A 26701-nucleotide genomic window follows, 5' to 3' on the forward strand; every position below is an offset into this window, starting at 1 on the left:
TCAACCTGCTCCCACTCCAGCAGTCACCTGGTTCCAGATGTCAACAGAGCTGAGGTTGGGACCCTCTGATCTGGCCCCTAACATTTTTTTTCCCCCAATTTATTTATTTTCAGAAAAACAGTATTCATTATTTTTTCACCACACCCAGTGCTCCATGCAAGCTGTGCCCTCTATAATACCCACCACCTGGTACCCCAACCTCCCACCCCCCCACCACTTCAAACCCCTCAGATTGTTTTTCAGAGTCCATAGTCTCTCATGGTTCACCTCCCCTTCCAATTTACCCTAACATTTCTTCAGTCTCAGCTTTATGGTCCTTGATTCCAGCCACACTAACCACTTCCCACCTACACGAAAATGCCAGGCTCTTCACCTCTCCAGGCTTTGGGTCCTGCTGAACCTGCTGGTCTTCCATGAATATTTCTTATGAGCAGATATCATCTCAAATGTCCCCCCACCAAGAAAGCTCCATGAAACTGTTATGCTAAGGAGGTCCATCAGTTAACAGTCCATCTCAGTGCCCGGCCGGCTTGGGCTGGTGACAGAAGATAAAGGAGCTTCTGTGAGCTTGTGTGCAAGTCATTCTACTGAGGGGATGGATCCAGCCTGATGAGCCTCATGCGGGAAAAGACAGGCTGATGAGGGAAGGGGGGGAGAGGCTGCTGCATCCTCATCACATCCTGTGTCTCCGCTCCAGCCCCTGAGGCTTCCCTCCTGGGCTAGCGAGCTCTGGATGGGCTGAAGGACCATGGCTGCACCCCTGTCTGCCCTTCTCTGTCTTGGTGAGTCCCAAGGGTTGATCTGGGAAATGCTGAGGGATAGGCAGTGGGCTATGAGACTAAGAATGTTAAAAAAAAATTGCATCAGAAAAGGATTTCAGGGCAATGGGTGACCTGTGAGGGTCCCTTCATTGGTGGGTTGGGAAAACAGGGACCCAGGGAGGTCGTGTTTGTCTGTTACTTCATTCTAGTCTCTTGCTGGGTGGGTCAGAAAATAAACAGGTCTTCCGGTTTTGGCTGAAAAATTGTCTCTGTATACCAGTCTTCAAATTTTATCTATCTATCTATCCATCCATTCATTAATTCATTCATTTATATATTTTTCTTTTATTTATTTATTTATTTTTTCCCCTATATATTCTTTTTTCCTTTTTTTATTATAGTTTTTTAAATTAAATTTATTTATTTTCAGCATAACAGTATTCATTATTTTTGCACCACACCCAGTGCTCCATGCAATCCGTGTCCCCTATAATACCCACCACCTGGTACCCCAACCTCCCACCCCCCGCCCCTTCAAAATCCTCAGATTGTTTTTCAGAGTCCATAGTCTCCCATGGTTCACTTCCCCTTCCCACTTCCCCCAACTCCCTTCTCCTCTCTAACTCCCCATTTATATTTTTAATGTGGACTTGGTGACATCAGGACTAAATTACAGATGTGCCAGCAAACCTCATGGCACAGGAACAAATAATTCTGCCGTTTGCAACAATTCTAGTGGGCCCCGAGGCCATGACGCTAGGTAGCATAAGCCAGATGCAGAAAGAAAATCCACACAGTCTCGCTTACATGTAGAATCTAGAAAGATTGGATTCATGAAGGCAGAGAGCAGACTGGTGGTTGTCAGAGTCTGGGGGTGCTGCAGGTGGGAAACAGGGAGGTAGGGGGACAGAGAACAAGCTTCTACTTGTAAGATGAGTAAGTTCTGGGGATCTAATGCACAGAATAGTGATCGAGGCAATAATACTGTAGAAACTTGCTGACAGAGTAGATCTTGTACATTTTCACCAAAACAAACCAAACCAAACCAGAAATCAAAACAACCTATGTGAGCCTGGTGGTGGGTATTCAGGAGGGCACAGACTGCAGGGAGCGCTGAGTGTTACACGCGGACAATGAATCATGGAACTGTGCATCAAAAGCTAATGATGTACTGTATGACTAACATAACACAATAAAAAATAAATAAAAACAAAACAAAACAAAAAATAAAAATCAAAAATCAAAAAACCTATGTGAGGCGGGGGACGGGTTAATTAGCTCGATTGTTGTTGATCACCTGACAGTGTGCACGTCCCTCAGATCACAACGTTGCTCACCCTGGATATACGGCTTCTCTTTGTCAACGGCACCTCAGCAAGTCTGCGGGAAGAGTCTCTCCTAGCAGGGTTGGTGGTAGGATCCTGTGTGCTTACTGCCTGCCCCCGCAAGGCCAGTCATGTGCCCAGTTCCCTCATTTATTCAGAAGAGCCTTATTGTTAAAAGGACAGAGGCTCAAGGGGCCAAGCAGGAACGAACAGCTGTGCTATGGGGATAAGGAAACACACCATGAGCACAGACCGCCTGTCAGTCATTCATTAACACACACTCATTGGCACGTATGTGGGCTTGAGCCCACGCCATGCTTTTTAGCAGACACTTAATTCCCAGAATGGCCTGATGAGGTAGGGCCCTATTCATGTTCCCATTTCACAGATGAGGAAGCTGAGGTCCAGAGGGATTAAGGAACTTGTTCAAGGTCACGCATCTAGGGCTCAAATAAACTCAAGAGTTTAGTGCCAAGTTCACATTCTTTATGACCAAAGTATGCCGCTGGTGTTTGAATGTACGCTTACCAGCTGCAGGACGGGGAACAGGATACTGTTTCCATAGTCTGATCTATAAAAGGGGCTAATAATGGTCCCTAACCAATAGGGATGTGGTGAGTCAGAGTCCATCCAGGAAGTGCTCAGAAGAGCACAGGGAGTATGTCCAGTCACGTTAGAAGGCTGGATGGAAACCCATGAGAGGACCATGGCGGGGTTGTGTTGGGAAGTGGACAAAGATGTGGGTCAAGCTTGGTTACAGGGAGCAGAACCTGGTGTGGACAAGAGGTTCAGAGGGGGCTGGAGACAAGTGTGAGTCAGTAATGATCCAGGTTCAGCCCCATCCCAGCTGTGTGAACTGAAAGAAACTGCTTAGCCTCTCTGTTCAGTTTCCTTGCATTTATTGTGGAGACAAGAAGCACACACGTGAGCATGTCTGTGTGTGGGTCAGGATAAGAGTTACTGGGTAATATACAGCATGGCCAGTGAAATCTAATTTCACATAAACAAGAAATAATTTTGTAAGCTTAGTATATCCCATTAAATCTCATGGGTCATACTATGCAAACAAAATTTCATTGCTTATCTGAAATTTATATTTAAGTGGGAGTCTTGTGTTTTTATATCCTAAATCTGACAACCCTAGCAAGACTAAAGCAGGTAATGCTACCAACTTGGCAAAAAGTAAAAAAAAAAAAAAAAAAGCCAGCTTGAGAGAAAAAAGGCAGTTGTTCAACCTAGAGAAGGTAGAAGACAAAATGGGGGCAAGTCACCTCCAAGGGAGAAGATGGAATTTATCGATTATGCAGTTTGATAGGTGTGTAGGATTACATGGGAAGGCTATTTGAAACTGTGGAAAGAATTAGACACAGGGTCAAGGAAAACTATGTGGATGTCACTAAACCAGACAAATACTGATTCTAGGGACAATAAATAGGAAAAATATACAGGTATAATACTACACTCCTCAGGTGTGAATAATATTTGCACAGTCATAATAATGTAAGTACAGAATATTGGTTTACTTTTTTATAAGAGAAAGCATTTATTAATTTTTTGGTAAAGATTTTATTTATTTGAGAGAGAGAGAGAGAGAGCATGAGAATGTAGGGAGGGTCAGAGGGAGAAGCAGACTCCCTGCTGAGCAGGGAGCCTGATGTGGGACTTGATCCTGGGACTTGGGGACCATGACCTGAGCTGAAGGCAGTCACTTAATCTACTGAGCCACCCAGATGCCCCAGAATATTGATTTAGGCAAAAAGTCAAAACAGTGGGAAATCCACGATTAACAACACAGCTGGTGATCTCTAGACATAATACAATGTAACAGATCCCATCTAGATCTTATGTCTTTTTAAAAAGATTTTATTTATTTGAGTGGGAGAGAGACACAGAAAGAGAGAGAGAGAGAGAATGAACGGGGGAGCATCAGGCAGAGGGAGAAGCAGGCTCCCCACTGAGCAAGGAGCCCAACTTGGGGCTCAATCCCAGGACTGCAGGATCATGATTTGAGCTGAAGGCAGATACTTAACCAACTGAGCGACCCAGGCACCCCCTACACCATGGGGATTACAGCCAATAACACCTTCTTGCAGAATATCCTAAATGTTCACACCATAAAAAAAAAAAGAAATGGTAATTATGGGACAGGATGGAGGTGTTAACTAATTAGCTAATATTAGCTAATTATGTAATTGGTTAATATTAGTTAATGCTGTGAGAGAAATCATTTTGTGATATATAAATATCAAGTCGACACACACACCTTAAATTTACACAACATTGTACATCAATTATGTATTGACAAAGCTAAGATAAAAAAGAGACTAAATCCTGGACACAGCCCCCTTTTCAGAGAGGAGATAATTCTCTTTAGAGTTGTCCAAAGTGTGTGCATAGGGAGGGGTGTAAGGAATTCCTGGATGGCTTTGTCTGTTTGTTTGTGTTATGTTAATCACCATCATTAGTTTTTTTTTCCAATTTATTTATTTTCAGAAAAACAGTATTCATTATTTTTTCACCACACCCAGTGCTCCATGCAAGCTGTGCCTTCTATAATACCCACCACCTGGTACCCCAACCTCCCACCCCCCGCCACTTCAAACCCCTCAGATTGTTTTTCAGAGTCCATAGTCTCTCATGGTTCATCTCCCCTTCCAATTTATCCAAAAGCACATACCCTCCCCAATGTCCATAACCCTACCCCCCTTCTCCCAACCCCCCTCCCCCCAGCAACCCACAGTTTGTTTCGTGAGATTAAGAGTCACTTATGGTTTGTCTCCCTCCCTATCCCATCTTGTTTCATGGATTCTTCTCCTACCCACTTAAGCCCCCATGTTGCATCACCACTCCCTCATATCAGGGAGATCATATGATATTTGTCTTTCTCCGCTTGACTTATTTCGCTAAGCATGATACGCTCTAGTTCCATCCATGTTGTCGCAAATGGCAAGATTTCGTTTCTTTTGACCATCATTAGTTTTAGCACATCATTAGTTTTTTTAAGTATATATTTTTCTTAAATTTCATTTATTTATTTATTTGACAGAGAGACAGCAAGAGAGGGAACACAAGGAGGGGGAGTGGGAGAGGGAGAAAGCAGGCTCCCCGCTGAGCAGAGAGCACGATGTGGGGCTTGATCCCAGGGCCCTGGGATCACGACCTGGGCTGCAGACAGACGCTTAATGACTGAGCCACCCAGGTGCCTTTAAGTGTATTTTTTTATCTCATTTTTAAAAATTTTATTTTATATTTTCAGTGTTCCAAGATCCATTGTTTAGACACCTCACTCAGTGCTCCATGCAATATGTGCTCTTCTTATTATTTTTTTTGAAAGATTTTACTTATTTATTTGACACAGAGGGAGAGAGGTCACAAGTAGGCAGAGAGGCAGGGAGAGACAAACCCTCAGTTTGTTTCTCAGAGTCCACAGTCTCTCATGGTTTGTCTCTCCCTCTGATTCCCCCCAACTCACTTCTCATCTCCTTCTCCTAATGTCCTCCATGTTATTTCTTATGCTCCAAAAGTAAGTGAAATCATATGATTATTGACTCTCTCTGTTTGACTTATTTCACTCAGCATAATCTCTTCCAGTCCTGTCCATGTTGCTACAAAAGTTGGGTATTCATCCTTTCTGATGGAGGCATAATACTCCATAGTATATATGGACCACATCTTCCTTATCCATTCGTCTGTTGAAGGGCATCTTGGCTCTTTCCACAGTTTGGTGACCGTAGCCATTGCTGCTATGAACATTGGGGTACATATGGTCCTTCTTTTCACTACATCTGTATCTTTGGGGTAAATACCCTGGAGTGCAAATGCAGGGTCATAGGGAAGCTCTACTTTTAATTTCTTAAGGAATCTCCACACTGTTTTCCAAAGTGACTGTGCCAACTTGCATTCCCACCAACAGTGTAAGAGGGTTCCCCTTTCTCTACATCCTTGCCAACACATGTTGTTTCCTGTCCTGGTACTTTTGGCCATTCTAACTGGTGGAAGGTGGTATTGCAATGTGGTTTTAATTTGAATCTGATTTGGAATTGATTTGAATCTCCCTGATAGCTAAGGATGATGAACATTTTTTCATGTGCCTCTTAGTTTGCTCTTCCCATTTTTTGACTTGAATATCTGTTTTGTGTGTGTTGAGTTTGAAGAGTTCTTTATAGGTCTTGGATATCAGGCCTTTTCTGTAGTGTCATTTGCAAATATTTTCTCCCATTCCGTGGGTTGCCTCTTTGTTTTGTTGACTGTTTCCTTTGCTGTGCGGGAGCTTTTCATCTTGATGAAGTCCCCAAATTTTCGCTTTTCTTTCCTTTGCCTTTGGAGACATGTCTTGAAAGAAGTTGCTGTGGCCGATGTTGAAGAAGTTACTGCCTATGTTCTTTTCTAGGATTTTGATGAATTCCTTTTTATTTTTTAAAAGATTTTTATTTATTTATTTATTTGAGAGAGAGAGATCATGAGTGAGAGCACAGAAGCAGAAGGAACAGCAGAGGGAGAGGGAGAATCAGACTCCCCACTGAGCAGGATGTGGGACTCGATCCCAGGATCCTGGGATCATGACCTGAGCTGAAGGCAGATGCTTAATGACTGAGCCACCCAGGTGCCCCAGTGGATTCCTGTCTCACACTGAAGTCTTTCATCCATTTTGAGTTTATCGTTGTATATGGTGTAAGAGAATGGTCGCCTTTCATTCTTCTATATATAGCTCTCCAATTTTCCTAGCACCATTTATTGAAGAGACTGTTTTCCATTGGACATTCTTTCCAGCTTTGTCGAACATTATTTGACCATTGAGTTGAAGGTCCATATCTGGCCTCTCTACTCTGTTACACTGGTCTGTGTGTCTGTTTTTGCGCCAGAACCATGATGTCCAGGTGATCACAGCTTTGTAATAAAGCTTGAAATTGGGCAACATGATGCCCCCAGCTTTGTTTTTCTTTTTCAAAATTTCCTTGGCAATTCGGGGTCTCTTTCTGGTTCCATGCAAATTTTAGGATTGTTTGCTCCAGCATTTTGAAAAATGTTTCTGTCTTTTAAAAAAATGTGTTTTTTAAAAAAAAACTTAGCATAAAATTTATCATTTGTGACAGTACATTCACAAGGCGCACAGCCATCCCCTCTGCCTCGTTCCAGGACACTGTCACCACTCCAGAAAGAAACCATACCCCTGACAATCAGCTCTCCACCCTCCTTCCCCAGCCCCAGGCAACCACTAATCTCTCTGTGTGCAGGCAGACTGACCTCATGAGCAGGGTTCAGATACATAGAATTGTACAATATGCAGCCCTCTATGGCTGGCTGCCTCTGGTGCCTCAATTATGTGAGCGTGTGTCCTTAGAAAAGCGATGACGAGAGAAAGTTACTGCCTGCAGAAGTGTCATCACCCGCCTTGCTTTGAGAAGTGTGGGCTCGGGAGGTCCTAGCCTTTGGTTGTTTTCTTCTCTGCTCAGGGCTGTGTCTGGGGCAGGTGGTGGAAGCTCAGCATGGTGAGTCCTTCCCCTGGAGTCCCGGGTCCCTCCTCTGTGCTCCACCTGCACAAGGCCTGGGAGGGCGGGAGGAGTGGGGGCCCCCCAGGAGGAGGATCTGTTTGAAAGCGGCCCTCCACCAGGTTCTACTTCCCCTTCCAGGCCTGCTGCCCAAGCCCTCCCTTCAGGCCCGGCCTAGCTCCCTAGTGCCACTGAGGACGCCGGTTACCATCCACTGCCGGGGGCCTCCAGATGTGGACCTGTACCGCCTGGAGAAGCTGAGGTCCAACCACTACCAGGATCAGCCTGTCCTCTTCATCCCATCCATGGAGGAACGTTTCGCAGGGTGCTACCGCTGCACCTACCAGAATGGGAGCCTCTGGTCTCCCCCCAGCGACCGGCTGGAGCTGGTCGCTACAGGTACCTGGAGGGGTGAGGGGGACAGCTGCACCTGGAGCCTGGGGGCTCCAGGAGGGTGAGGAGGGGAAAGATTCAGAGAATCCGGAGACCCAGGGGGCTGGGATTGGGTGGGGATCGAAGTGCTAGCTGCTTTCATAGGGAAGGTGCAGTGAGCCATGCAAGTGCTAGGTCAATTCAATTCCTTCCTTCCTGCCTGCCTGCCTTTCTTCATTTTCTTTCTCTCTCTCTCTTTCTTTCTTTTAGGATTTTATTTATTTATTTGACAGAAACACAGCAAGAGAGGGCATGCAAGCAGACCTAGAGGGAGAGGGAGAAGCAGGCTTCCTGCTGAGCAGGGAGCCTGATGCGGGGCTGGATCCCAGGACCCTGGGATCATGACCTGAGCTGAAGGCAGATGCTTAACCCACTGAGCCACCCAGGAACCCCAATGCAGGATCTTTCTAAAACAATCAAAATCAATGCAGAAACACCTATGCTGAACAAAGTATCACACTTTTAGGTGAAGACAGAACGAGGCAGGGCTCTTTCAAGCCATACCTGAGCCCCGTGCCAAAGGCTCTAGCCACGTTCCAATGCCTTCTGTTTTACTTTTTTTTTTTTTTTAAGATTTTATCTATTTGACAGGGAGAGAGAGCTCACAAACAGGCAGAGAGGCAGGCAGAGAGAGAGGGGGAAGCAGGTTCTCCACTGAGCAGAGCCTGACATGGGGCTCGATCCCAGGACCCTGAGGCCATGGCCCAAGCCGAAGGCAAAGGTTTAACCCACTGAGCCAACCAGGCGCCCCTCTTTTTTACTTTTTGACAGAATATAATGTTCTTGGCTTGTGCTTTTATTTCTAATGCATTTTCAAGTGCTTATTTTCCAGAGAGATTTTGAAAATATCATTGATGAGTTTGTTTCCCTAAGGCCAGGAGAGTAAAAGGATAATGAATTCTTAAAAAAATTTTTTTGTATGAATCAAATATTTAAACTTCAAATAATTTATGAATTTGAATAGCCTAGTTTAAAGTTTTTCAATTTTTTTTCAACTGTATTAATAGTGTGGAAAGAATTAACCATAAAAATGCATGAAAGTGTTTTGAGCCTTTTGCCTCACCATGAGTCACAGTTGGCGTCTGTTTTTGTTTACAATCTTGGTTATTTTGTTCAGTATGAATTGTTTGAATTAATTTTGGTTTAAAAACTGCACTACAGCAGTTTGCTATTTTGTTACTGCCGTCGTAGTTCGGGAGCTCCCTATGTATTAAGCAACTGTGCTATGTTGCTTCATTCAGTCATTCCCATTTTCTTTTTCTAAATTTAAATTCAATTAACCAACATGTAGTCCATCATTAGTTCTTGACGTAGTGTTCAATGATTCATTTTTACAGTAAAGAACACTGGGGCACAGTTAGAAGGGTGGGTTTCTCTCCAGGATCACACAGCCCCTAAGGGACAGAATGAGGATTTGAGATCGGGCACCATGATAGGATCCTGGTTATGTTCCCTTAACCCTTTTGTGAGCTGGGGGCAGGGCAAGTGGGTTCTCTATGGATGGATATACCTGGAAAGTTCCCTAGCTCTTAGGAGGTGGGGGGACCTGCCCACCCCCATGGCCAACATGCTGGCCACGGTCTTTAACACCAGAGCTCTCTTTTCTCCCAGGAGTTTATCTCAACAAGCCCTCGATCTCAGTCCAGCCCAGCCCAGCTGTGTCCCCAGGAGGGGAAGTCACTCTGCAGTGTCGAAGCCAGTTCAGTTTTGACCAATTTGCTCTGTACAAGGAAGGGGACGCTGGGCCCCAGAAGGGATCTGACTTCCCCATCACCGCAGTGACTGCTGCACACAGTGGGACCTACCGATGCTACAGCTTTTCCAGCAAGCTGCCGTACCTGTGGTCAGCCCCCAGCGACCCCCTGGAGCTTGTGGTCACAGGTGAGGGAGCTGCAGACCAAGCCTTTTTTTCTTTAGCTCTTGCACACTCTGCTAAAGTTTCAGGGGAGGGCCAACACATGTGAAGGAGGTGGGAAGCCAGGAAAGGCATGAAGCTTTGGAGGGTATATTAGTTGTCACAAATCGCCACTAATCTAGTGGCTTAAAAAATCGTAAATGTATTATTACTTTCCATTTCTGGAGGTCAGGTACCAAATGGGTCTCCCTGGGACAAAACAAAGGTGTCAGCGGGGTTACATTCCTTCTGGAGGGCCCAGGCGGGAATCTGTCCTGTGCTTTTCCCAGATTTTAGAAGTGCCTGCACCCCTTGGCTCCCGTGGTCCCTTCCTTTATCACAGAAGCCAGCAACGTAGCATCATCAGTCTCTCTGTCTCCCTGGCCTCCTGCTTCCATGTTTAAGGACCCTGTGATGACACTGGGCCCACCTGGAAAATACGGGCGTCCCCCCACCCCCTCCCATTTATTGTGTAAGATGCCATATCCACAGGGCCTGGGGATTGGGACGTGAGCATGTTTGAGAGGCTGTTACTTTACCTACTGCAGAGTATATAGAAATACAAAAGAAATAAGAAAAAATAATTCTTTTTTTCAATTTATTTTTTATTTTCAGCATAACAGTATTCATTATTTTTGCACCACACCCAGTGCTCCATGCGATCTGTGCCCTCTCCAATACCCACCACCTGGTACCCCCGACCTCCCACCCCCTGCCTCTTCAGAACCCCCAGATTGTTTTTCAGAGTCCATAGTCTCTCATGGTTCACCTCCCCTTCCAATTTCCCCCAACTCCCTTCTCCTCTCTATCTCCCCATGTCCTCCATGCTATTTGTTATGCTCCACAAATAAGTGAAACCATATGATAATTGACTCTCTCTGCTTGACTTATTTCACTCAGCATAATCTCTTCCAGTCCCGTCCATGTTGCTACAAAAGTGCAGCCTCTTTGGAGAACAGTGTGGAGATTCCTCAAGAAATTAAAAATAGAACTCCCTATGACCCTGCCATTGCACTCCTGGGTTTTGACCCCAAAGATACAGATGTAGTGAAAAGAAGGGCCATCTGTACCCCAAGGTTTATAGCAGCAATGGCCACGGTCGCCAGACTGTGGAAAGAACCAAGATGCCCTTCAACGGACGGATGGATAAGGAAGATGTGGTCCATATACACTATGGAATATTATGCCCCCATCAGAAAAGAAAAAATAATTCTTAATACCAGTGATAATGCCTTTTGTCTTGTCTAGATTTGAAGCAAACAAACACACAGCAGTGAAGAACTTATGGAAATTACTTTGAAAAATGCCACTATAATAGGAAGGAAACTTTGACTCTCTTTACATGCAAACACACTCTGTCTTTCTTATTTGCAATAGTCTAAGTACAAGGCCTCTCCACGCAACGCTCGCTGCTAAATCCTTTACGGCAACTGATGTGATTTAAAAACCATTATTGATGTTTTTTGTTCACCACTGTTTTGCTGCTATGTTCCTTTACAAGTACCGAAGCAACTGAATTATTTAAAGTTCATTTTATTTTATTATTATTTTTAAATTTATTTTCAGCATAACAGTATTCATTATTTTTGCACCACACCCAGTGCTCCATGCAATCCGTGCCCTCTATAATACCCACCACCTTGTACCCCAACCTCCCACTCCCCACCCCTTCAAAACCCTCAGATTGTTTTTCAGAGTCCATAGTCTCTCATGGTTCACCTCCCCTTCCAATTTCCCTCAATTCCCTTCCATTTTATTTTTTTAAAAGATTAATTTACTTGAGAGAGAGAGAGAGAGAGAGCAAGTGAGCATACTGGGAGGGGCAGAGGGAGGGGGGAGAGAAAGTTTAGCAGACTCCATGCTGAGCTCAGAGCCTGATGTGGGATGGACTGATGCCACCACGACTTGAACTGAAACCAAGAGTCAGAAGCTCAACCCATGGCACCACCCAGAGGCCCCAAAGTTTATTTATTTATTTTTTATAATCTCTAAACCCATCATGAGGCTCAAACTCCTGACCCTGAGATCAAGAATGGCATACTCTTCCGAGTGAGTCAGTGAGGTGCCCCAGTGACTTATTTATTGAAAATGCCTCAATAGGAGCACCTGGGTGGCTCAGTTCTTTAACTGTCAGACTAGGTTTTGGCTCTGGTCATGATCTCAGGGTCATGAGATGGAGTCCTGCATGGGGCTCTGTGTTCAACATGGAGTCTGCCTGGGATTCTTTCTCCGCTCCTCTCCCTCCCACTTTGCCCTCCCCACCCTGCTTATGCACTCTCTAAAATTAAAAATGAATACTAAAAAAACCAAAATGGCACATATTGCATGGAGCACTGGCTGTGGTGCATACACAATGAATCTTGGAACACTGAAAAAATAAAGTAAAATTAAAAAAATGAAATGCCCATGAGAGACTATGGACTCTGAAAAACAATCTGAGAGGTTTGAAGTGGCGGGGTGTGGGAGGTTGGGGTACCAGGTGGTGGGTATTATAGAGGGCACGGCTTGCATGGAGCACTGCGTGTGGTGAAAAAATAATGAATAATGTTTTTCTGAAAATAAATAAATTGAAAAAAAATAAAAATTAAAAAAAATGAAATGCCCCAATATACAAAAGACTAGACTAGATTTTATGTCTATATAAAAAGACTAGACTGGATTTTTAGACTATACTAAAAATCTTATCCTTTTGGTCTCCAGTGGATTAATATAGTACAGGGTAAAATGAAAATGTACTTGTATTCAGACTTACTTTTGTTGAAATCTAGCTAGTGAGGTCATTATACACTAGAAATGGCCTTCCATTCTGTTTTATTCAGGTATGGTTTCTAGACCTATAAGGTTGCCCACTTTATGTGTCCATGTATTCAGAGAGTTCACAGAGTTGTGCAACCATCACCACAACCCAGTCGGCCCATCTCCATCACCTCTGCAGGACCTCTGGCACCTGTTTGCCGTCATTTTCCATTCAACCACAAATGACTTCCTATCTCTAACAGTCTGCCTCTTTGAGGGAACTGCATATATATGGAGTCCTACAACACGGGGTCTTTCGTGACTGGCTTCTCTCAGTCAGCCATGCTATTGAGCTGTGTTTGCATTGTAGCCACTATCAGTCTTTCATTCTTACAGCATGCCTCTTTCAAAAGAGGACAACATAGTTCATAAAGAAACTGTGGTGGAGACACACAACAGACTATTATGCAGCCCCAAAGAGGAAGGCGATCCTGCCATGTGCTACAGTACAGATGAACCTGGAGAACGTCACGCTATGTGAAATAAAGCAGCCCCAAAAGGCCATATATCATCTGATTCCACTCCTGGGAGGCATTTGAAAGTCATCCAAGCCATAGAGGCAGAGAGTAGAAAGGGAATTACCAAAGGCTGATGGAGGGAAAAAGTGGAGTTAGTATTGTTTAATGGGCATAGAGTCCCAGGTCTGCAGATGAAAAAGTTCTGAGAGTTCTTGCACAACAATGTGAATGCACTTAATACTATTGAACTATGCACTTAAAATGAATGTTAAAGATGATACATATAATGTACATTTGAAAATAACATGAAAATTTAAAAGGACACATTTTTCTGCTGCAATACTCAGAGGCATTTTCTTGTAAATCCTGCTGTCTTTGCCCAATTCATGCTTCCTACCACATCTCTGAAGCCTGTCCCTGATCTGACAAGGTAGCACATCTTCATGTAGAACTGATTTGCTCCATATACTGGTCCCTCTGTGTCTACCTTTGTCACCTTTAATTTTAAAAAAATCAATTAATCGAGATATAATTGACATATAACATTATATAAGATGTAGCACGTGTTGACTTAATACATTTATGTGTTGCAACATATTACCACTGGGGCATTAGCTAATACCTTCAACCTGTCACATAATTGCTGTTGCTTTTTTTTTTTTTTTGTGGTGAGAACACCACAGATCTTGTCTCTTAGCAACTAAATCTGGGATATATTGCGGTTGACTGTATGCTGTGCATTAATCTCCAGGATTTATTTGCATCTACTGGTTGCAAGTTTATACCTTTGCCTCTTTAGAATGTTTGCAGAATGATGGCAAGAGGAACCCCTTTAGAGCAGGCTGTTAAAATCAGATGATTTTGCTCAAAGCACATAGCACTCACTCCTCTCGTCTCACCAGGCCCCTTCTCTACCTGTCTGATTACCTGACCTGCTGCTCTGCCCTCATCCACTCTGCCTTAGAACCATCAGCATCCCCCCGCCCTTAAATTGAAGACTAATTGACATATGGTGTATTAGTTTCAGGTGTACAACATAGTGATTTGATATTTATATACACTATGCAATGGTCACCATGGATAAGTCCAGTTACCTTCTGTGACCATACAAAGTGGTTACAATATTACTGACTACATCCCGTCTTGCTTTTCCTCGAATACTCAGGCTCACTATGTCCTCAGTGACCTTGCACCTGCTGGGATGCTTTCTCCAGATCTCATGGCTCAACCCACTGCTTCCTTCAAGGCTTCTATCAAAGGTCCCATTCTTGCCTCTCTGATGCTATCTGCCATCTTCTCTGCCCAATTTTTCTCCACGGCATCCACACCTGTGCATACGTTGTTCTGATTTATGGTGTTTGTCACCTGTCTGCCCCCTGAATCCTGGAAGGTAAGCTCCAGAAAGACAGACATTTGTGTCTGTTTTCTTTTCTGTTGTATCCCCAGCACAAATAGTAGCTCCTGGCATGTAATAGGAGCTGAACAAACAGTCTCTTGTTTGAGTTGTACAATGCAGTGGTTTTTAGTAAATTTAGAGTTCTGTGGTCACCACCACAGTCCAGTTTTAGAACATTTCCACCACCATATCTCATCCTTCCTGCCCGCATGCAGACCCTCCCTCCCCCTCCCTCCAGTCCAAGGAAACCGCTAATCTTCCTGCCTTTATAGATTTGTCTTTTTTTGGGTCCCTGCTCAATTATTGCTTCTTTCATTGGACGTATTTCAAAAGTGTCTCTGCTGTGGCTGTGCTCTGCTGGGGACTTGAAATTCACTCTCTCTATGGTATATTTTCCTTTACACACACACGTATTATACACGCACACGTGATATGTACACATAGTAATTAGAGCAAACAGGCTTAGAGAATATCCAACACCGCACTGTTGTCCCTGGGACATGCATAATGAATTAGAAGTACACAGTACTGTTAGAACCTAGAAGGGGAAGCGGTTTGGGAACACCTCTCTGAGCAGCCAATGTTTAACCTTGCTCTTAGGGCAGAGTAAGAGGTAAACGGGTAAGAGCAGTGGGACGGGTTGCCAGTGTGTGGGATTGTATGAGCAAATGTCCTGGGGTGAAAGGAGGTTGGCAGGTTGATGTAGCTACAAAGCTAGGGTGGTGGGGTTGGAAAGGGGCTGTGTTCTGTGGCATGGGCATCACCCTTTCTCCCTACATGTATCCCATGGCTTCTGCCTTCTCATCTGCTTCCCAGGACTTAAGAGCCAGTTTTGCTCCTAGGGACAAAGTCAGGTGCACATCACAGAGGTCCAGAAAAACGGACAGAACTGAAGTTCAAAGAGCAGGGAGGGCAGCTACAGAGATTGTCATTTTTAATTAGTCTCAGAATGTGCTCGGTGTGCTATTTAACACCCAGGACCATCCAGTGATGTGAGCTTCTTTGTATTCATCTTCTAGGTGAGGAAACTGGGTCACAGAATGCTTTTTTTGTTTGCTCAGGACCCATAGCTAACAGAGCACAGAACTCTCTCTTTTTCTGATTTCCCAGGGACTTCTGTGACCCCCGCCTGGTTACCCATGGAACCACCTTCCTCTGTGACAGGTAAGTTCTACAGGATTTATCCCAGTGTCTGGGGTATAGACCCACAGATCCCTTCTTTTCTTTCTCCCCTTTATCTAGATTTTTCTATTTAATTCCCTTGTCTCTTTCACAAATTTGATTTACTTAAAAAATCACTTGTGTGTGTAAAGAACGTGGGTATAATAATATTAGATAGACATTACTGTGCTGCCCTATATCTCCACTTCTCTCCAGCCTTAGGAGGATGATTTATGATGTCTAATGTGGAAAAGAATAATCTGAGTGGCTTATAAAATCATAGATTCCTGGACACTAGTTTTGAGACTCTGATTCCATTGGCCATGGTTCTCAAACATTAGGGGGTCTGGGAATCACCCAGAGGTGACCCAGGCTTCTGGATCTCACCAGTTCCTGATTCAGAAGGTCTGGGGTGGGGTCCAGTTATGTTCATTTTTTGTTGTTGTTGTTGTTGAAAAGGTTTTATTTATTTATTTGAGAGAGAAAGACTGAGAGAGAGAGAGAGAGAGTATGCACAAGCAGGGGGAGCAGCAGGCAGGAGGAGAAACAGACTCCCTACTGAGCAAGGAGCCTGATGCTGGCCTTGGTCCCAGGACCCTGAGATCATGACCTGAGGCAAAGGCAGACGCTTAACTGACTGAGCCACCCAGGTGCCCCCAGTTATGTTCATTTCTAACAAGTTTCCAGGTGACACTGAGGCTGCTGCTCTGGGATGTCACTTTGAGAAGGACTGCCCTAAATTTTGTGTGGGCCATCATATTCTCCCATCTTCAAAGCATCTTACTTGATTCTGGTGTATCACATACCAGCCTGTGCCTTAAGAAGTTGTGCATCAGTCTGTGGCCTCGCTAACACTTCCTGTGTCGCAGGGTAGACCCAAACCCTGAGGAACATAAGCATGTTGAAAAGAGCCAAGTCAGACAAGAATGTGCTGACATGTGTGGTGGAGGGCAGTATAGAGGCTGTCTTGCCAAATGAGGCACAATGCATGTGTGTATGTGTGCACACACACATGTATGTGCATATGTGTGTGTGCATGTATTTCTGATTGGAATTTTAAAACTTTTAATTTTGAGAGGTAGGTTCACAAGAAGTTGCAAAGGCATTGCAAAGGCAATGCAGAAGGATCTGTATACCCTTTGCCTAGATTTCCCCAATGGCCATGTCTTGCACAATTACAGTACAACATAAAACCAGGAACCTGACATTGACACGGTATTTGTATTTAGCTCTATGGTGATTTATCACAATTTATCACATGTGTAGATCCATGTAACCACCATGGCTATCAAGATACAGAACTCTTCCAACCCCACAAAGATATCCCTCAGGCTACCTCTTTATGATTATATTTACCCTCTCCCCTCCCACCATTTCTACCCCCTGCAAGTACTAATTTGTTCTATTGAATTTCATCATTTTGACAATGTTATATATACATGGAAAGGTTCACCTATCATGGAATGTTTTGGGATTGACTTTTCTCACTCAGTACAATGTCCTTGAGATGCATCCAAGTTATTGTGTGTTATCAACAATGTGTTACTTTTTATGACTGCATAGTAATCCATGGTAGACAGATACTTCCTCATGTTTAATCTAAATTCAAATAAAAATTTATGTATTTTTTTTTGAGAGAGAGAGCAAGAGTATGCAGATGTGAGGTGGGGAGTGGCAGAGAGAGAGAGAGTATCTTAAGCAAGCGCCACAGTCAGTGCAGAGCCCCATGTAGGGCTTCACCTCAGGACCATGAGAGCATCACCTGAGCAGAAGCCAAGAGTTGGATGCTTAATGGACTGAGCAATCCAGATGCCCCTCGAACAACAATTTATTAATGAGGCTCACAGGAAGAGAAATAACATAGAGCAAACAATATCTAAGTTCTCACTTTGCTACAGATTCCTGAGCATAAGCTAGGATTTAATGAGCTGGGTCCATCACAGAAAGGTCCACCAAGATTGTCCCCATACTTAATAGGAGCTACATATTTATAGGTTGAGAGGTTTTAGGAAATGTTTTGGTGCCCATGTAACTACGGGGGTCCCTGGTTAAGAAAATGGCCTTAGTAGGGAGGGGATTCTCTTGTGTTCAGAGGCTGGTTACCAAGAACTGAGCTTGCACACATCTACTGGTCCACTACTTACTTTTTAAACTGAGGTAAGTCACATACCACAAAATTCATCATAGCCAGCAGAATGGGAATAACAGTAATGAATAATAATAATAAGACACAACTAGAGGGGTTGTTAAGAATGTGGAGAAACTGGAGACCTTACACATTGCTGGTGGGAATGAAACATGGGATCATTGCTGTGGAAAAATTGTTCAGCATTTCCTCAAAAGAATTATTCTGTGACTGTATCAATTGCCGTAGGACCCAGCTATTCCACCATAGCTATGTGCTCCCCCACAAAATGAACAAATCAAAAAATGTATGTTTATACAAAAACAGGTACATAAATGTTCATAGCAACATTATCCACAGTAGCCCCAAAGAGGAAATAACGTTGGTCCATCAGTGGATGAATGAATCCATTTCTTTTTTAAGATTTTATTTATTTATTTGACAGAGATCACACGTAGGCAGAGAGGCAGGCAGAGAGAGAGAGGGAAGCAGGCTCCCTGCTGAGCAGAAAACCCGATGTGGGGCTCGATCCCAGGACCCTGGGACCATGACCTGAGCCGAAAGCAGAGGCTTTAACCCACTGAGCCACCCAGGGGCCCCGAATGAATCCATTTCTTATTCAGCCACTGAGGTACAGAAGACATGTCTTACAGCAACTCTGCATGTTTCTCTCCTCAGTTTTATGCAGTGTGTGTCAGAAAAGGGGTTCTGGGAACCCTAGATTTCTTAGAAGGGATATGCAGAGTAGGGGCTCACTGGGAAGACTGACCTTATCCACTTTCTTATTATCTTCTTGCTTAGAATTCCCAGAAGCCTCCAGGAAATGGAGCATCTCACTCATCAACAAAAGCTCTACAATCAGTGAGTAACCAAGAGCTCAGAAACCAGCAGAAAACAGTATTCTAGGGTTTTCTCTCATCATCTAAGGCTGTAGGCTTTAAGTCCCCTTCAGGAAATCACTTGACTCTTCCAAGGAAAGTCCTTGGTTTGAGGATCAAGGATGGGATAGAGGTGGGCTCTGAGCATGGGGAGAGATGTGCATTCTCGGAAATGTGGCCATTTCAAAGACAGCAGAGCCAAGGCTTTGATGGGAGGACCATCACTCATTCCTATACAGTGTCTTCTGACTTTGCTCTAATCCACGTGCATAACCTTAGTCCCCTATTGTCCACTGACTCTTCTTATCACTGCAGTCCCATCCTCATGCTGTAATTCTCTTTCCCCTCACTTTTCCTGGAAAAATTATCCACTTCCCTCAAGACAGAAACCTTGAAAGATCCCCTGAGTATAGGTCTGGTATCTCCACTGGGTCCACCTGACTCTAACTCTCTGTTCGATTCCTGATGCCAGCAAGTTCCTTCTAAGACCCCGATGAGATTCTTCATCATCTTCTGTTCAAAATCCCTCTGGGTTTCCCATCACTCCTAGGATTATAGCCTGGGATTCTCAGCTTGATGCTTAATACTTTTAGAACCAATGCCCTTAGATCAGCCACTGTTGATCCCTCCAGTCTTGTTTTCATTCCTCATGCAAATCTCAGCCACACAGAGTCAGATGAAGCTCTCCTGAGTCCCTGGCATCTCTTTACTCTGCATTCAAGCCACTTGGTTTGCTTTTCCTTCCCTTTCCTCATAGTCTCAGTCCCTCAAGAAAGCCTTTTCTGATGCTGGGTTGTATAGTTTCCTCTGTCCTATGGACTTTCTATTATAGCAATTTTTCACAGTATATTAAAACACGTCCCTTTCTGATGTGTATGGCTGAGCACCTGGTGAATCTAGAGCTACTGCATGTGGGGTGCTTATCATATGCAAGCAGTGTGCCTTATGCTGTTATTACTGTTATTGGTTTAAATTTCACATTAACCTGTGATGCATTATAATTGTTTTTATTGGACAGATGGGAAAACTGGCTATTAGTCAATAGTCATCACTATTAGTGATGGATCTGGGATTCAAATCTAGACAGCCTGACTCTGTAGTTCATGTCCTTCTTCTTCTTTTTTTTAAAATTTATTTTTTATTTTCAGCATAACAGTATTCATTGTTTTTGCACCACACCCAGTGCTCCATGCAATCCGTGCCCTCTATAATACCCACCACCTGGTACCCCAACCTCCTACCCTCCGCCCCTTCAAAACCCTCAGATTGTTTTTCAGAGTCCATAGTCTCTCATGGTTCACCTCCCCTTCCAATTTCCCCCAACTCCCTTCTCCTCTCTAACTTCCCATGTCCTCCATGCTATTTGTTATGCTCCACAAATAAGTGAAACCATATGATAATTGACTCTCTCTGCTTGACTTATTTCACTCAGCATAATGCTGAATGTTCTTCTTCTTAAAAAAGATTTTATTTATTTATTTAAGAGAGAGAGAGATCACAAGTAGGCAGAGAGACAGACAGAGAGAAAGGGGGAAGCAGGCTCCCTGCTGAGCAGAGAGTTCGATGCCGGGCTTGATCCCAGGACCCTGAGACCAAAGGCAGAGGCTTTAACCCACTGAGCCACCCAGGTACCCCTCATGTTCTTCTTATAGTCATGGGATTCTGCCTCAAATGTCCATGCATTCAGGAAAGGAGCAGAAACAGGGCTAGGGGAGATGGTCTTGTCTCTTTAAACTTTCACTTTTTGATTCCCAGAGTCTTCTAGGACTATCACCATCTCTGCAAAGAGGCCAGAGTCTCCAGTTGGTGAGTAAGTGGTCTTCTCTGGACCCTCTTCATTCCCACCCTTGTGTCTTCCCCTAAATTTGACTTCTTTCCCTGTACAGAAGTTACAGCTTTATGGTTTTGGGTCCTGGTTCATAAAATATTAAGGGGAAGGTAAATTTCAGCACTTGGAACTCAGAATTGGGCAATAGGATCAGGTGGGAAGGTTGAGGTAAATTTTAGACAGTGCAACTCTGTAGTTCATGCTCTTATAGTCATGGGATTCTGCCTCTAAAGTGTGTGCATTCAGCAAAGGGGCAGGAACAGGGCTACAGAAGATGGTCTTGTCCCTTTGAACTTTCTCTTTTTGATTCCCAGCGTCTTCTAGGACTACCACTATCTCTCCAAAGAGGCCAGAGTCTCCAACTGGTGAGTAAGTGGTCTTCTCTGGACCCTCTTCATTCCCACCCCTGTATCTTCCCCTAAATTTGACTGCTTTCCTTGCACAGAAGCTACAGCTCTATGGTCTTGGGTCCTGGTTCATAAAATATTAAGGTGGGGGGGGGTAAATATCAGCACTTGGAACTCAGAATTGGGCAACGAGATCAGGTGGGAAGGTTGAGATAAATTTAGACAGCCAAACTCTGTAGTTCATGCTCTTATAGTCATGGGATTCTGCCTCAAAAGTGCATGTATTCAGGAAAGGGGCAGGAACGGGCTACGGGAGATGGTCTTTTCCCCTTAAACTTTCCTTTTTGATTCCCAGAGTCTTCTAGGACTATCAATATCTCTCCAAAGAGGCCAGAGTCTCCAACTGGTGAGTAAGTGGTCCTCTCTGGACCCTCTTCATTCCCACCCCTGTATCTTCCCCTAAAGCTGACTGCTTTCCCTGTACAGAAGCCACAGCTCTATGGTCTTGGGTCCTGGTTTATAAAATATTAAGGGGAAGGTAAATATTATACTTGAAACTCAGAATTGGGTAGTAAGTTCAGGTGGGAAAGCTGAGATTTTTAAAGAATAAGGGAAAGGTAAATTTCATCTCCTTCCACCCTGTATAACAGTTTTTTCTGCTGTAATTAGCTGAATGGCCAGGTAGTGTCTGTGTGTGTGTGGAGGGGCTGCATCAGAGGTCTATGAAGGGAGTGTATGGAAGAAATGATATCTAGAGAATCGGGCTTATCTAGCCCTGACCCTTGGTGAGGAGGAGAGGAACCCTCTAGGAAGGAGACTGACATTCTAGGTAGCAGAGAATAGAATCTCAGGTGAGGGATATGGGTATGAGAAACCCAAGATGTGTCTTGAAGTAGGTCCTGGGGATAGGCTTTCATCACCCGCTCCTGTCTCTCTTCATTCCTCCAGGTCTTGCCCAGCAATACTACACCAAGGGCAATCTGGTCCGCATATGCATTGGGGTTGTGATTCTAATACTCCTGGTGGGGCTTCTGGCAGAAGATTGGCACAGCAGAAAGAAACCCCTGCCATACAGGGTCAGACCTATCCGCAGGCCACTCCCACCCCTCCCACAGACCCAGAGACAACACAGTCATCAGGATGGGGGTCGACCAGGTGGCCATAACCATGGGCGCCACAATTAGAACTCCAAGACTTGGTTGTAGCTATGAGATAAGAGATGTAAAACCATGTGTGGAGTATATGGAATGTAGGAGCAAGAGGAGAGGGGTTATGACTACGGAGAAGGAGGACCTTGGGGCCTCTTCTTGGTGTCCCATCAAGGACCTGTTGAGCCAGTGTCTATTTGGCTTCCATCTAAGGACTCCTCTCATTTGGGATGGGAAGTATCTAGTGGATGCCAGTGTCTCCCCACTCACATCTTGCACATTGTGGATCTTGTAGCACCCTAACTGGACTATCATAATGACCTCTTCAACCTTCCCTAATTTGTGTTCATTATTGACTTTAATATCACCAAGTCTCATAGCTAACCCCATTCTATGCGCTGCATAAAACTCTCCCACGCTTCCTGTTGGCCCCTGTGTTTTCTCTGGGTAGCCATAGTTGAGCTGGTTAATTCAGACTCATACTTACTTCCTGAGCCTATCATCCCAGCCTCTCTCCTAACCAGAAGTATTGGGTTAAATGTGTGAGTACTCAGGGCTTTCCCCACTACACCTCCTCACCCTGAGGATACCCTTCTCCTACTCCTTGATCCCAGATGCCATTTCCTCAGACATAGGCTTTGGTTTCATCGATTTATAGCCATATCCTCCATTTATAGCCATATCCTCCTCCTATCTTGCTCCATAGTTAATAACCACATTCACAGAATCTCTAACTCACAGGTGAAATGGCCAGACTCTCCATCCCTAAACTGATGCATGCAGGCTACTCAATTTCTTTTTCCCTAAAGGGGGGAATCTCAGGGCATTTTGCACACAAGGGATATTTGTCAGCACCTGGAGGGAGATGCTGGTACTTACTGGGTAGAGGGTAGAGATGCTAACACTATGAATGCACAGGACAGTCTCCCTCTAGAGTATGTTCTCTTGAGAAGCACTTAACAAAGAATTATCTGGACCCAAGTGTCAATAGAACAGAGACTGAGAAACCCTTGGTAGAAGACCTTGAGATTCTTTCCTAGCTTTAAAAAATTTAAAAAATTTCTTCTTTTAACAACCCCACCTACTCCCACTGAAGGCAGGCACCACCCCTCAGATCCTGAGAATGAAGATGCTAGGAAAAACCTATATCCAGATGAACAAGAGGCCTTAGGAGAAACAGAAGGAAACTTGTAGGAAAATCCAGGAGCCCACACTGTGTGCAGGGACATCACTGAGATGATGACACATAAACACATTAAACAGAGGTTTGAATGGGATGTCTGGGTTTGTGGTGTATTTGGTGAGAATCATGAACCAATGGACCCCAGTGAAGAAACAGGGAAAAGTAGGATGATTGGAAGAAAAATTTTAAAAATAGTCCTTAATAAAAAGAAAGTGATTCTTACAGTTGTTGCCTTAAGAACATTTGGGATTATGTCACAAGAAAATAAGAACTCTACAGGGAAGAACATACCATGAAGTAGATACCATGAAGTCATATTTTCTATAAGGTTGGAATCCATTCAACAGAGCAAGGACATGATCATTTAAGGACTTCCCTGAAGCACTTAAGAATGCTACAATATATTGTAGGATTGGTAGGAGAACTATTCTACAAGGAAGACCTACCAGGCAGCTATCCACAGAGGCAAAGGAATGCCAGAACCGGGCAGTGACTGGCAGGGTGAACAGATCAACATGATCACAAACCTTTCTGTCCCCATTTTCTTTCCGGGCTAGTTTCTCCCCAAATGAAGGATCTTCTAGGTTTGGTCAGAATTCATTAAACAACCTCCTTCATGAATGCTTCCACACCTTTATTCCTCTTGATAAACTCAAGATGTAGGCATTCTATTCATAACAAGGGTAAACCATCTGTGTATGTTTCATGGAAACCAAAAGTCACAACCAAGGCTATGGTCATATCTGGTTCAGCACCTAACATCACTGAGAAGGATCAGAGGAAGTTCACCATCACCCTTATGATCCCAAACTTTACTGGGGAATAAATAGCTCCAGGGGATTCAGAAAATGAAGTCATGTGAAAAAGGTCGGTTAGTGGTTGGATCTTGATTATCACTCTCGATGGTCAATTGTGGGTCATGTTCTTGGATTTCTTTCAGCAGCATCTGGATTTGAGGATCAGATTTATCTATCTTCAACCTGGAGTTACAATGAGGCAAAAAGGTTTCTTGTTGCTTCAAGATGATTCATTCCAAATGTTCAAGTGCCTGCAAGTCTCATGGTTTAGTTCAGGGGCAGACTTTACGGATTACTATGTGCTGCAAAGTAGGGTTCCATATTGATTTGGTAGGGAAAGAGACAATACCAGGTTAACATTGTAGTGCTTCATGGTCTCAGGCGATCCTCATATCATGCTTGGAGAGATGGAATTGATGGATATATCTGTGAAGTAGTCCTAACACCTACCTACTCCACTGCTCACTTTGGCAGCTCCTCTTTGGTGGGCCCAGGATGAAACATACACACTTGAACCAAGTCAGACTGGACTTTAGTTCCCCTTGGCTATGTGATACTAGCTGACCAACACCTTTTATCTGACCTGTGCATCTTTATTTGTAGGATTCATCTTTTGGTAACCATATTGATCTGTGTGATGTGGAAATAGGGAACGGGGTGAGGGGGAAGCAAGAGGGAATAATTAAAGCAAAAATATGTAGAGGGAGGAAGCAATATGGCAGAGGAGTAAGGGGACCCCATTTCAACTAGTCCCCTGAACTTAGCTGGATATCTGTCAAACATTTTGAACACCTGTGAAATCAGCCTGAGTTGTTAAGAATATATATCTGGATCTCTACAAGCAGAAAAGCAACTGATTTGGGCAAGGTAGGATGTGCGGAGTCCTAATCTGTGCGGAGACATCAGAAGACAAACAGAAGGAGAGGGAGCCGCCATAAGCTGGTATCTGGAAAGTGATCTAACGCTGGAGCACCAAATCAGAACCCTTAGAAACATGCTCTAGTAAGGGACACCCCACTCTGAAGGTGACTTTGGAAATGAAAAGGCAGAACTCTAGGTAGGACATTGTGGTCTCAGGTTATGAGGGACCACAGAGCAAAAGGAGATTCCCAAAATGGTAGAGGGCCCAAGCCTTGGAGTCAGGAAACAGGTTACAGTCAGCAAGCCCAGGAAGGGACTCTCAACTCAGATTGCCAGAAACCTTGAACTGGGAGGGTCAATTTCTGCTCTTTTTTGAACAGCCTAAAAAAAATCTGGAGCCTGTGCCTACAACTGGGCAAAAACTCAGCATGGTAGTGGTTGGGAAAGGACTTTAGGGCAGAATCCACATCTGATTCTAGAGCTTTAGGTACACACATGAGTCTATAGCCCTTTGTGGTTTTAGGAGCACAACGGGCACAGATACTTCCGGGTCCCTGCAAACACTTCTGAGAGAGTAGCTGTGGGCGTGTGGTATGGGAGGTAGCAGTTTTCAGAAGCACAAGCATGGTTTCACTTACTTGTGGGACATAAGGAATAGCATGGAGGACACTAAGAGAAGGAAGGGAAAATGAAGGTGGGGGGGAATCAGAGGGGCAGATGAACCATGAGAGACTACAGAAACCCAGGAATAAAACTGAGGGTTTTGGAGAGGGATCGGGGAGGCCAGTGATGGGTATTAAGAAGGGCATGGATTGCAAGGAGCACTGAGTGTTATACGCAGTGAACCTTGGAACACTGCATCAAAAACTATTGACATACTGTATGGTGACTGACATTAAGAAAAAAAAGAAGAAGAAGAAGTGGAAACTGCTTGTCTTGGAGAGTTTATTAGAGGGCAGACTGAATTTTCTGCTCTGGGCCAGAGGTTTGGCTGTGGCCATTTTTGCTCTGATCCCCTCAAGAGGTGGAGAAAGCCTCCAGGGAAAAAAAGAGGCACAGAAGACTGGTTTCCATTGAGCTCACCCCCCTGACAGGGGGTAGGGCCTCTCTGTCCAGGCAGGGATACCTCAGAAACAGTGCGGCAGGAGACAGGCTGGAAGAGCAGGTAGATGACAATCCTTTGGATCCTATAAGACTGTAAATTCCCAATGCCAGGGGATAAATTTGCATTGAACTCCAAGTGTGGCCTAATGCCTGGTTTATTTTTCAGATATAATTCTCCTTTTCTTTTTTTTCTCCTTTTCTCATGACATTTCCCCCCTGCTGTATTTTTCTTTATACCTTCTCCTCATTTTAACTAGATGTCTATTATACCAACTCATTTTTCATGGTCACTTTTGAACTTGTATTTTTATACACCTATATTTTTTATAGATATATGCTTTATTTTAGCCTGTGTTTCACTCTATTAAGTTTTTCCTTTTTATATATACAATTTTTACTTTCCTAGTAATTTTGGGGCATAGTGTCCTCTAACACACAGATCAAAATATAACCAGGAACAACTAAAGCACCCTGCTTTGTCTACATGGAGAGATTGTAGCCCCCTTACTCCTCCCCCCTTTTTTCAAGTCTATTTTTATTTTAAAATTTTTAAATTTTTTCAATTTTAAAATTTTACTCTTGGGTTTCATTTTGGCTTTGTATTTTCGATGGTGGTGTCTGACTACTCTGGATTTTGCTAGGGTGCATCTGGCATGGGTCATGGTTGACATTTTGGACTCTGTCCCTTTGCTCCACCAGCCCTTGACAGAATGATTAG

The 26701-nt window shown here is 44.0% G+C and overlaps 2 protein-coding genes across 2 annotated transcripts in view; one reads left to right on the forward strand and one right to left on the reverse strand.

Moving 5' to 3' along the window:
* Positions 1-748: 748 nt before the first annotated feature.
* Positions 749-22153, forward strand: GP6 (glycoprotein VI platelet). Its single transcript, XM_044257655.1, is given in 10 exon segments — positions 749-782; positions 7540-7575; positions 7717-7974; positions 9619-9888; positions 15662-15715; positions 18639-18698; positions 20471-20566; positions 20858-20908; positions 21246-21296; positions 21839-22153. Coding segments are annotated over 10 exon segments (1146 nt in total). The 3' UTR covers positions 22075-22153.
* A 1909-nt stretch (positions 22154-24062) lies between these two features.
* NLRP2 (NLR family pyrin domain containing 2) overlaps positions 24063-26701 on the reverse strand; it is a 44789-nt gene continuing 42150 nt past the window's right edge. The window contains 1 exon segment of the mRNA XM_044260158.1: positions 24063-24201. Coding sequence (XP_044116093.1) covers positions 24063-24201 — 139 coding nt within the window.

Source organism: Neovison vison, chromosome 7 (genome assembly GCF_020171115.1).
Source record: "Neovison vison isolate M4711 chromosome 7, ASM_NN_V1, whole genome shotgun sequence".
Taxonomy (NCBI): Eukaryota; Metazoa; Chordata; class Mammalia; order Carnivora; family Mustelidae; genus Neogale; species Neogale vison.